Here is a 12,352-nt window from a genome sequence, read left to right as displayed (position 1 = left end):
CGCCCCGCCCCTCCATATACTCTCGCTCCAACTGCCCCGCCCCATCCCTCCGGCGCGGGCTCGTCACTCGCTGGGGAAGAAAAATGGGTGGAGCCAGGACGAGCAACGCTGTCCAATCAGAATGAGGCATTTTCGCCAGCTTCCCTCACTCCGCCCTTTTCCTTTCCTCTGCTCTTCGACGCCTGTCTCCCGCCCACTGGGCGCCGCTGGCTAGCTAAGCCACAGAGTAAGCCTCCGGCAGGGTAGAGTGACAACTTCCAACCGGAAGTTACTGTTGAAGTTGAGGCAGCCATAACCGATCATGGCAAGACCGTTTCATAACTTCCTGTCTCAAATGTGACATATTTTTCGTTCGCCCAATCTCACAGTTGCCCTGGGCAACAGCTGAGACTTCTGGGAAGGGATGCATCTATAAGTAGGCCTAAAGGAGTAGAGGTGACCTGACATCCCATTTTAGGCAAATTGGATAATCAGGACTACACCTGCCCGGGAAGAGGGATCAAGAGGGAGCATGTTTCCTGGCTCTTATTTTGGCTGACATGTCTGGTCACTTACATAGGTGTACAACAGTTTAGGGCTCCGAAAAGCCCTGTCCTGCCCGGAAGTCGCATTTAGCACTTCCGAATGGAGTCTTAGCGGAAGAGTGGCAATAGTCTGTGCCTCCCACGCCCCAGGGGACTCCCACTTTCGACCCGAGTTACGAAGTGAGGTGAGTGTCTCCTGGCCTCGACTCGTGGTGCAGGCCCGAGCCGGACAGTCCCTGGGAGACGGAGGGCCGCTTCCCCTGGAAGGTTTTTTTTTTCCAGGCGGCGGCCCTCTTTCCCTTTGCCATCCTGAGACTCCCTGTGAGGCGAAGCCGCTCTACCGGCCGACCAAACCCCGCCACCCAGCCAGGCCGGGGCGGGTCCTGGAGCTGCCTGGACTAGGGTTGCGGGGCGGAGCACTAGACCCGGACAAGATGGAGCCCCTGACCACGCCCCCACGTGTTTTTATGTACTTTACCCCCGACCTTTGGAGGATGGAGAATTTGGAAACTTGAGCAAATCGTTTTCTACCCCTAGCCGTAAAGGGAAAAGATGGTCCCTACCACCGCGGCAAGACCTCTAAGTTCTATTTCCCCGCCGCCTGTGTTTACATTCTGAATTTACTTCCCTGTACTTGTCCCTCTCTAGAAGCTTTGTAAGCATTAACTGCAGCTCTGGATAACGGTGTAGGGTCCTAATCCTACGGTTTATTAACAACAGCCCCTTAATGTTTGTGAATATTAATAAATATACATATATTTCTTTTATATGGCTCTTTACAGTAGGTGTCACGCATTATTTCATGTAGTTCCTTCTGTAGGCTTGTGTCAAGAACTCAGTCATCTTGGTAATACTGGGTTGGATGCCTAAAGCTGCGGGAAAAAGACCAGGAGAACTTGAAGGTAAACTGAAAATTGTTTCTTACCAGCCAGTCAACAATGACGATGCGATTCTACCTTCTTTACTTAATTTCCTTCTGTTTCCTTTGTACTCATGCTCCAGCCAAATGAACTACTCTTGTTTCCTCCCAGGTTAATCACTGAAGTCTTTTGCAGTACCAGCATTTTTTATTCTGTATTCATGTCCTAGTTATCCTTGGAGATATGTTTCCAGATTCTCTCCAATAAGAATTTCTTCTGAGCTTACCTAGCACTTTTTGTACCTTTTTTAAATCACAATCACTATTTTACTATATAACAGCTAATTATGTTCTTAGCTTCACTGCTATATTTATTCCTAAATAGAATGGTTTGTATCAGATTCATCTGCCTATCATTTCACCCTACATGTGTTATTTTGGTAAATACTAAAACATTGAATATATTGGGTCTTTCTGAATGCCCAGGACACTGCTGCCAGGTTTTATGGCGCTTCAGTTTGTCATAGTTCTTAATACACAACCTTTTCTTAGACTTTCCTTCTGAAGTTTCTCTAATATGATTTTTTCCCCAAATTTTTTATTATGAAAATGTTCATACATTAAAAAGTTGAAAGAATGTAGTGAACATAGTCTTGACCTAGATCAAACAGTTGTTAACATTTTGCCATATTTAGTTTATCCCTCTCCCACATACACACTTTTTCACTGTTGTTGAACCATTTGGAAATAGCTCGCAGATACCTATTGTTAGGCACATTCCCCTAACATTTCTAAACATGTTTCTAAATTTATTTCTGATAAATTTCTTAAAAATTATGAAGTTCTCCTATAAAACACATCATTATCACGACTAAGCAATTTAAGGAAATTAATAATTTAGTAATATTTAAAATCCAGTCCATGTACAAAATTTCCCAATTGACCAGAGAACATCTTTTATACTCCACCCCATCCCCCCAAATCAGGATCCAGTCAAGGCTTACACATTGTATTTGGACATTTTAACTCTTTAGCCCCCCAATCTTCTTTTTCCTCACGACATTGGCATTTTGAAGAATTCAGGTCAGGAGTCTTTTTAAATGTCCCATGTTCTGGATGTATCTGATTATTTCTTCATGATGTCCTTTTTTCTTATTTCTTGTAAATCAGAAGTAGATCTAGAGGCTTGATTAGATTCAGTTTAATATTTTTGGCAAGAATACTTCACAGTATTCATATTTTTCCAGTCATGATTAAGCCTTCTCAAATGCAGCTACGTTAATCATGCTGTTACTAGTTAAATTCACCCCACTTCTCAACACACATCTCTCTATGATGTCCTGCAAAGAAGAGTTCAGCATTTATTCCTCCTGGGCTGGCAGCATAGACTGCCTGTATTTAAAAAAGTCTTGCTGTTACTTTGCCTACACTTGGAGCTGATGCAATGTAATCTGCAGCAAAGTGTACTGATGTCAACTTAGTTTCATGAATTTCAACCACTGGCACCCTGCAGACTGTTGTTGAAAGATGTGTGGGCCCTGTGATTCAAATACAGATGAATTTTGATGTTATCAAAGCAGATACCAAGACAACTACTGGCCATCTGGCCACATTCCAATTTAGGCTATGTTATTTTATCCCTGAAGTTCTCTTGCAAGTCTTAATTGGTCCTGGTGTTTTTGTGATAACTTTTTGATACGATAGCATAAAGTAGAGCCTACTAAAAATTGAAAAATCAAGATTATACTTAACATTTAGGACATTGGGAACATTCCCTGCTCAATGGATAGAGAAGTGTGTGGGGAATTTACCTCTGAATCAATCACAAGAAGGAAAACTCCCAGTAGTACCAAGCTCATGTACTCCTATCCTAGACTTATATTTGATGATGAAAGATTAAGTGAAAGGGGAAAAAATGCACTTAAGGGAACAGAAGAAAATAGTCTTGGGGGCAGAATATTGTAAGTTAAGTAATGCAAAACATCAGACACTTTTGTATAGAAAGAAGCTTGCTCATGTGGGACTATGAAACAAATTTGACTCCAGATTCAAGTAAGGCAAAATAATGTACCAATTAAGACCATAGGATTTGGAATCAGATCCGGGTTTCAGGAGCCAGGCCACTCACTAGTTTTGTAACCTTGGACGGTTAGTCATCCTCTCTGTTCATCATCTATTAAATGGAGCTATAAAACCTCTTAAGATTGTTGAGTAAGAATGAATTCAAATATATGTAATGTGCTTTAGCTAACAGCAACAACATTGGGGCATACCAGAACCAATGACATCATCCAGATTCACCCAAGAACAGTTTCTGTTCTTAAGCCTAGGCACATTTCAGAAGCTAGACACTGTGAATTTTATTTACATGAGTCTGAATTAATTAGCCAAATTGGACATGTTGCAGCATTTCTCTACCAGCAGATGCCAGATAGCATAACAGAATAGAATCTACTATGGTTTCCAACTATATGACTTATGATGTTGCTTGGTATCTCCAGATGAACATTACCAATCCAAATTAAGCCCTCTGCTAGCAATGGGGCAGTCACCTGAGAATGAATATTTCTACTTTATGTCTGCTAAATAACACTTTCTTTACTGGGCTCCCCCTCTCATCTTTTTCTCATGTTAGTTTATACTCAGAAGATTAATGCTTTTGAAAATTCATCTATCAGTTAACCACAAGTCTTGGATAAGACAAAAGATAACACTTTTTATCATTGTTGTTACTATTTCTCCCACCCTACCCCAACTCTGCACTAGATGGGTTGACCTTACTTAAAAGGAATTAGCTTAATATTCACAGAAGAAAAATATCCCCTCATGTCCTTTACATAAACAGAATTACTCCTGGTGTCTCCTTCAATGACCAGAGATTGTATTTTTGCTTCTCAATGTCCATTAATGATAAAATAAGACCACTTGACATACAATATTGCTGCAGTGGCTCTGTATATTACTGAAGTTACAGAGTTAAGTGTCTGTAGCAGCCAGACAGTTAAGGTAAAGGAAAACAATAGGCAGTAGTGGAGGCTGGAAAACTCCAGAGCACATGCTCATTGAAGTGAGACAACACTTCCCAGCCCTCATCAAACTTTGCCATGTGGGAATGTGGGCCTGGTGTTGCCAGACTTGTCAAGAGGAGCTGCAATTTTGATTTTATGTGAAATCTCCTGATTTTTACACATTGGTTCAAATACTTTTAAACATCTAGCAAGCCAAACACAAAACATATACAGCTAGATAGGACCAAGGGCCACCAGTTTATGACCTCTGTTTCTTTCATGAAAAGATGATTTATACTTTGGTTGAGAATCAAAGTGCTTTCAAAATGTTTTCCATTTGCTGTTTTTCAGGTGTATTTTCTAGGTTAGGCAACAAGTCACTTGTCACCTCCAACAAAAATTCAAGGTAGATTCTTATGTGCACCAAGCTTCCATTCTGTTTCCTTGATTGTAATTTGAAAGGTTTTTACTCTTTGCTGTACACTTAAAATCTTTTCCACATTTTCTCAACTTTGAATTATATTATGAAATGGGTTTGCTTTATTACCATATTTTGAAAAACATATTTAAGAACACAGTTTGCTGTCTTCCAGTACCATGGTGTTTGTGAGCATACAAAGGACTGTTAGAGTTAGAAGTTACCTTAGTGGTAGTATACAACAAATCCTTTATTATAGGGCTATAAAAGTTAGATATGGAATAATAAATGTCATGCTGTATTTCTGAGCACTTTTACATCCATTTTTACTTGACTCTTGCAACTCAGTACAGATACTAAACCTGTTTTTTATGAGAAAACCAAAGTTTTGATTAGTTAAGAAATTCATTCAAAGTCACAGTTAATTAGTATGGTGGAGCCAGAGTAAAACCCTGTACCCCAGTTAAAGTATAAACCTGAAATAGATCAGGCAAAAAAAAACAAAAACCTTCAGGTCATCTTAATAAATGTTACATTCGGAAGGAATGTAGCCTTTACTTATTTCAGAATTAGTTATTTGAAAACACTGAATGTATATTCCTTAATACTTGCTTATTACACATGCCATATTGCCCTAGAAGTACAAAATGTGTTCTAAGGACTACTAGTCCCATAAAAACACTTTTTAAAAAAAAAAAAAAAATTCCTGTGCTGGAAAGGGAGTCTTTTGTTGTTGTTCTGTGTTTTTAGGTGAAAGTTGATAGCGCAAATTAGTTTTTCATTCAAAAATTTTATGCACAAATTGTTTTGTGACATGAGTTGCAATCTCTGCAGCGTGTCAGCACTCTTGGTTCTCAGTGTCCATTCATCCAGTTTTCCTGTCCCTTCCTGTCTTCTCATCTATGCTTTTGGGCAGGTGTTGCCCATTTGGTCTCGTGTACTTGATTGAACTAAAAGGCACATTCCTCACATGTGTTCCTGTTTGTTTTATAGGCCTGTCTAATCGTTGGCTGAAAGGTGGGCTTTGGGAGTGGCTTCAGTTCCAAGTTAGTGCGGTGTATGGGGGCCATAGTCTTGGGGGTTCCTCCAGTCACTGTCAGACCAATAAGTCTGGTCTTTTTTTTTTTTGTGAATTTGAATTTTGTTTTACATTATTCTCCGGCTTTGCCCGGGACCGTCTATTGTGATCCCCGCCAGAGTAGTCAGTGGTGGTAGCCAGGTACCATCTAGTTCTGGGTTCAGGCTGGTGGAGGCCGTGGTCCGTTAGTCCTTTGGACTAATATTTCCCTTGTGTTTTTGGTTTCCCATAAAAACACTTTTAAAGGATCCCAGGATTAAATAAGTTTAGGAAGCAATACATATTCATTGTCCTATTGAAGCGTCATCACGTGTTAGCATATTAAAGTTTCTAAAAAGTCCTGCAGTTTAAAAAAAAAAAAAAAAAGTTTGAGTTTCTTCCATCCCTGGGCTTTTAAATTTATTAGACCACAGAATCTTCCCAGAAAGTCAATTAACATCCCAAAGAACATCATTTTGTAACTTATTACGTAGATTAGCAATCTTCAAAACAGGGTTTGCGTGTCCTGAAAGATGCCTAAAGACATTCAGAGTGGTATGCAGGCAAGCATGATTAAGAATAATCCGTCTCTAGATCCTAAACTTCCACATGTAATCTCTGCTAATGTTGAATTTTCTGAGAAAATGGGCATTGTAGATAAGGCATCATGCTGATTCTCATTTCCCATATCCCCTTTCATAATCACCTTTCTTAGACTTTACCAAGGAAAAGGCATCTCTCTCACCCATGTAGACTCTTAATATGATGAAATACACCTGGAGGTAAAAATCTCCTAGGTACCAAATCAAGAGACAAAAGAAAATGTTGGTAACTATGATGAGAAAGGCCAAAGACTTCACTGATTATTAGGTAAGTAGTGCTTTTGCAAATCAGGAGGCTGTTCAAGTTTCTGCTTTCAACAAAACTGAAAGAAGACTTAATTTAATAGTCTTTATCATTTAAAATTATTTTTTGATGCTAGATCACTACCTGATTTTTAAACATAACTTTAGAAGTTCAGAGATTGAAGAAAACTTCCCATACCCATCTCGGTGGTTTAAAAAACCAAAAAACAAAACATTGCCATTGAGTCGATTCCGACTCATAGCGATCCTATAGGACAGAGTGGAACTGCCCCATAGTGTTTCCAAGGTTGTAATTTTTACGGAAGCAGCCTGCTGTCTTTCTTCCGTGGAGCTTTGGTGGGTTTGAACCGCCAACCTTTCTGTTAGCAGCCAAACAACCACTGCGCCTCCAGGGCTCCTTATCTCAGTGCTTAACATCTGTAAAAATGAAAAATAGAACTGTAGCAGTAACTAATTTTCCCATGGCAGGTGTACGATATACATGAATTTCAGCCATATTATGTTTCTCCTTTGGCCCATCTGTCCCTGGTGTTCCATACATCTCACCTGACCAATAAGAAAGTACCCTCGGGAGTAGCCACAACTCCTTAGAGCACATTGCACCAGACAAAACACCCATGTTTGGCTATTAACCGGCCACCTGGGAGAAGGAAGTAAATGCCCCTTCCCACTCTGGGCTTCCAGAGCAGTTGATTATCAAGTCAATGTAGCCCTGCCAGTACTGGCCATCCAACCACCACCTTGCTTATTTTAGCCCTTCCCTTCCTGTTTCTCTCCTGCCAATGCCTAAGGGGGCCTAGAAACAACCAACCCAAGGAAAGCAGACAATCCACCTAGGCAAGGGAGATCACAGATCTTCCCCACACCAGTACCAACCCACTGCCTACCAGGCCTTTGGTTCACACCCTATCCAGTAACAGTGGCAGCCTAGTCAAAACAGAGAACTGAGGCTTGGTAGAGCACCAAGTTTCATTGTTCTCCTCAGGGCAGATTTTGGATGTGAAAGAGGTATAGATAAAAGAGAAATCAAAGGATAATGACTGAATTGTAAGTAGCTGAAGTTCCTTACTCTAAAATAGTTAAGATTTAATTATTTGTTCACCCACTATTTTAGCATTTTGGTAATACATATTAAAATTTTTGGCTAGTACGTATTTCCTTCACATTTATCAACATCTGTAATGTCTATCCTCCCTTTCAGTGGCATATCATGTTACATTTGCACGAAATAAAGTCCTTATGAATATTTTCATTGTGATGACTTTAATGGAGAGGCTTGTTAGCTGCCATCAAGTCAACTCCCCAGACGCAACAGAATTGGACCATTGTGATCCATAGGGTTTTCACTGGCTGACTTTTTAGAAGTAGATCACCAGGTCTTTCTTCCTAGTGTCTTAGTCTGGAAGCTCCATTGAAGCCTGTTAAGCATCATAGCAACACGCAAGCCTCCACTGACAGATGGGTGGTGGCTGTGCTTAAGGTACATTGGCCAGGAATCAAACTTGGTCTCCCAGATGGAAGGCAAGAATTCTTCTGAACCACCACTGCCCCAAATGGAGAGGCTAGGTGTTGTTTAATATAGCTAAATGCGAGGCTAATCAGTCTGCAGTGTTATTAGCCTTCAAGGTAACTTGGGGGTGGGACGGAGAGAAAGACAATGATCACTAGGTACCACTGGCAAGCCTAAGTAACATGAAGGAAAGAATGTGGTGGAAGGAGGAGCTGTGCATTCTAAGGAAATCACATATTGCATTTACCTCAGATTCCATTTATAAGGAGTTGCTTTATTCCTGGACCATTCCCTACTTCATCTTCCCTCCCTGATAGAGCAGTGTAGGGTCAAAGTTTGATGACCAAGTTCTGGAAAGTGGATAGAGGTTCCTCAGAACTTTTTTTGGGTATACTTCCCAGAATAGGAAGTTGAACAAAAGAGGGGAAGCAGCATGGTGGATGGAGTGTGGGAAGCTTTTATTAGGAATGTCAAAGTAGTGGAGTGAGAATAAGTTAAGACCAGATGCAGCCGCACTTGATTATAACTAATTTGCAGTGGGTGGTAAAGACAGGCACCAAGCCAGCGTCACCACTTTATAAATATTTCTTCTGTGGTAGTGTGTTAGGAAAGAGGCATGGTGAGCTTGCATCAGTATGGTGAAATATCACAAAATGGGTGGGACTGTTTGGAGGAGCGTGTGTTTGGAAAGGGGTCATGTTACAAATTACAGTCCAGCACGCCTTAAAACATATAGCATAGCTGTAATCTGGATGTAACATTTGGAGCACACGTCACTGGCCAAAGATGGTGTATATGGGATATTCATAGAATTCTTGTTTGAGAGTATATGCTGGCACTTTGGTATATAGTATTTCTGTGATTACAGGAAAATAGTAAGCTGAAAACATACCTCCTTTCAGTGCAAGAGCCAACTCTACCCATTTGTGTTACCTCCTTACAGATTGCAGCTGTGTAGCCGTAACTGATCTTTTGGATGCTTTTTGTTATTACAACAAGGGGATTAAAAGTAGACACCAGCTGTTAGCTGTTGAGAAAAGTGGAAATATTAAGAAATGTTTGCCTACTAGCTCCTCCTTTCTCTAACTGGCTGCCTTATCCCACCTCCCAAATGGTGGTCACGTTCTTTTTACAACACCTAGCCTCCTGATTAACACCACCACTGATTAATAAAAGTTGACAAGGAGCTCTAGATGCTTGCATAAACTGTGTCAATCTTGTTTCGACGAAAAGAACCACAGGAAATTAGTGGGAAAATTATGCAAAGATAGGGTAGTTCATTTTCTATAGGAATTGTGATTTTACTTCTTAACTTACAATTAAAATGGCATAGACAATATACTTTGGGAGTTTATTTTTGGATAATATTAACAACTGATTTCTCATTAAAGGAAAAAACTTACCACTGTATGCAACAATTAAGATATGGCGGAAGTGAAGTCAATGTTCCGGGAAGTTCTTCCAAAACAAGGTATTTATATCACAAATACTTAGGTCATGGAATATTATAGGAACTGACAAAGTGATAGGCAGTGTCACATAATAAACTTAACAGCTAAACATCTGTAACTATTTTGTATTCTATATGCCTCACTTACTGTCTACTTTTTACTGTACTTCTTTCATGAGTATGTTGTAAAGGGAGACTCCATCACTTCTTTTTCCAATAAAAGGATGACAGAGCATTTTTTTAAGCCTAAAAATCCTGTTATACTTAAAACTGGAGATTACAGTATCATATTACCAATGAAGAAGAAAGTACTTGATGGTATTCACCATATTAAGGTCTGAAAGCAAGGGAAAAGAAACCTAAATTAAGCAACAGTAAGAAAAGCTGAAGGTTCAAATTAGACATTCAGTTAATTTGAATATTCATGTTAAATATCATGCTTTGTTATATTTTTGTCTACTATGTATTTCTCCCAGATCTTATTTCAGATTAGACATTTGATACAGTAAGTTGTCTCATGTTAGCTTAGAATCTTGGGTCAAGGAAAAAAACACCAAACCCATTGCCACTGAGTTCAGACTCATGGCAATCCCATGTGTTACAGAGTAGAATTACTCCATAGGATTTTCTTGGCTATAATCTTAACGACACATTGCCAGGCCTTTCTTCCATAGTACCGTTGGGTGGGCTTGAACCACCAACCTTTAAGTTAGTCGAGAGCAAACTGCACCACCTAGGGACTTACCTTTGGTAGAAAGTTCAAAACGTGTTTTCTTCAACACTCTGCCAGGATCAAAAAATCGTCATTGCTTAAGGGCTCACTATGATGACCCTCAACGAGATGGACTGACATAGTGGCTGTAACAATGGGCTAAAACATAGCAAGGATTATGAGGACGGCACAAGACCAGGCAGTGTTTCATTGTGTTGTACATAGGGTCACTGTGAGTTGGAACCGATTCAACAGCACCTAACAACATGTTGTTTCTGGCCCCACAACTAACCTCAGTCTAGGAACAAGAGATTTTCATTAACAATGGATTACGTTTTTAGATGTTCATTCTAGCTGCAAATCCAAACCACTGGGTTCTTACTTGATGAAGTAATTCTTATTTTTTGTTAAACTTAGGGCAGCTGTCTGTAGAAGATGTAACCACAATGGTGCTATGTAAGCCAAAACTTCTACCCTTAAAATCTCTGACTCTGGAAAAACTGGAGAAAATGCAGCAAGCAGCACAGGATACAATTCGCAAACAAGAAATGGCAGAAAAGGAAAAACAGCAAATAACCCACTAAGTGATGATTTAGCACTTCTACAAACACCCTACCTACTATTTAATAACAACCAGAAAATAACCTACATCTGTATGTTGAAAGTAATACTTGTTAATAAAACTAATAGTACTCATATAAATACTACAAAATACCCCAAGATTGAAGACACCTACACTGTGAATTTAAACACTCTGGTTTCCACTGAACACAAGCAGTCAAAATACTTTTAGCCAACTTTTGTGGCCTTTTACCTGTCAAGTTTTGGGAATGGCAAATTATTGTTTAACATTCCTGTTGCTATCAGTATTATAGTTAACATTCTCAGGCACAGGTGGCTAAATGCATCTTCTGTGTGCAGAGGATCTTTACATGTTCATTAAAAACCTGCATTTGAATATACACTCTAATCTTACATTAAGGTGAAGTTTCATGCTGGGCTTTTACAATACCTAATGTATGTGTGTGTACTTATATATTATTGTTTTTCACCAATTTTATGTCACGTTTAAGGCCGTTTTTCCTGACCAGCTGATCCAAGCAGTAATGACAAAACTGTTTCTTAAAATAAATTTGATGTTTTAAAAAATGCTTACCTATTCTATAAGGTCACCTAAATTTCAATTACACTAATTTTCAAAACTTAAGAATTACATGGCTACCTTTATCATCAAGGTTTCAAACAAAAACCTGAAAATGTTTATTATAATTATCTACATAAGCCAAAGTAATAGGGACTTCAGAGAGCCTGAGAGTTAAATTTGAAGGTTAAATTTGGAGTTTTAGTTCTAAAAGACTGCACCTAAACCTATAATAGATATATTTCTAAAAATGCCTTTATAAAAATTCAGACTGTAGTTCTAAGTAGGTTTGCTGCAGTCAATAGGCAATTTAAATAGATGTAGACTTGAGACCTTGCTGAGTCATTCAGGTCTGCAAAAGAAGAAATGTTACTCTTTAGATAACTTATTGGCAGCTACTATTTTCTTAGACGCTGGTAAATGTAAAAATTTGAGTCTTTGAAGAATAAATTTTTATAGCACTAACGTTATTCCATTATACAAATTTTAGGAACTTCACTAAGCTCTAGATAAGATCAGTAAACACAAGGGAGTAAGTGTGCATGCATTTTTCCGCAGTGTAATTTTAAAAGGACCTATTTAGTGTTGTGGAGCCCTGGTGGTACAGTGGTTAAGAGCAATGGCTGCAAATCAAAAGGATGGCAGTTCAAATCCACCAGCTGCTCCTTGGAAACTCTATGGGGCAGTTCTACTCTATAGGGTTGCTATGAATTGGAATCGACTCAACAGCAACTGGCTTGATTTAGGTTATTTACTATTTTTTTTTTTTTTTAATCATACTTTAGATGAAGATTTACAGAACTAGTT

General features: G+C 39.2%; 1 protein-coding gene across 4 annotated transcripts; it reads left to right on the top strand.

The window, feature by feature from the left end:
- Positions 1 to 339: 339 nt before the first annotated feature.
- On the top strand, positions 340 to 11,111 carry BBIP1 (BBSome interacting protein 1). 4 transcript variants are annotated; one of them, XM_023729937.1, is made up of 3 exons: positions 340 to 709; positions 9,634 to 9,713; positions 10,822 to 11,111. In XM_023729937.1, exons 2-3 carry the CDS (start codon positions 9,668 to 9,670, stop codon positions 10,986 to 10,988), a joined length of 213 nt encoding a protein of 70 aa, XP_023585705.1. In that variant the 5' UTR covers positions 340 to 709; positions 9,634 to 9,667; the 3' UTR covers positions 10,989 to 11,111. The 4 variants fall into 4 exon arrangements, with proteins under 4 accessions (XP_023585705.1, XP_023585702.1, XP_023585704.1 ...); XM_023729934.1 differs by lacking the exon at positions 340 to 709 and adding an exon at positions 808 to 1,426; XM_023729936.1 differs by lacking the exon at positions 340 to 709 and adding an exon at positions 6,005 to 6,736.
- Positions 11,112 to 12,352: the final 1,241 nt, after the last annotated feature.

The sequence above is a fragment of the Trichechus manatus genome, unplaced genomic scaffold (genome assembly GCF_000243295.1).
Source record: "Trichechus manatus latirostris isolate Lorelei unplaced genomic scaffold, TriManLat1.0 scaffold00031, whole genome shotgun sequence".
In the NCBI taxonomy this organism is placed as follows: domain Eukaryota; kingdom Metazoa; phylum Chordata; class Mammalia; order Sirenia; family Trichechidae; genus Trichechus; species Trichechus manatus.
Note: the sequence above shows the minus strand (reverse complement) of the source record. Positions and strands in the feature narration are given on the sequence as shown.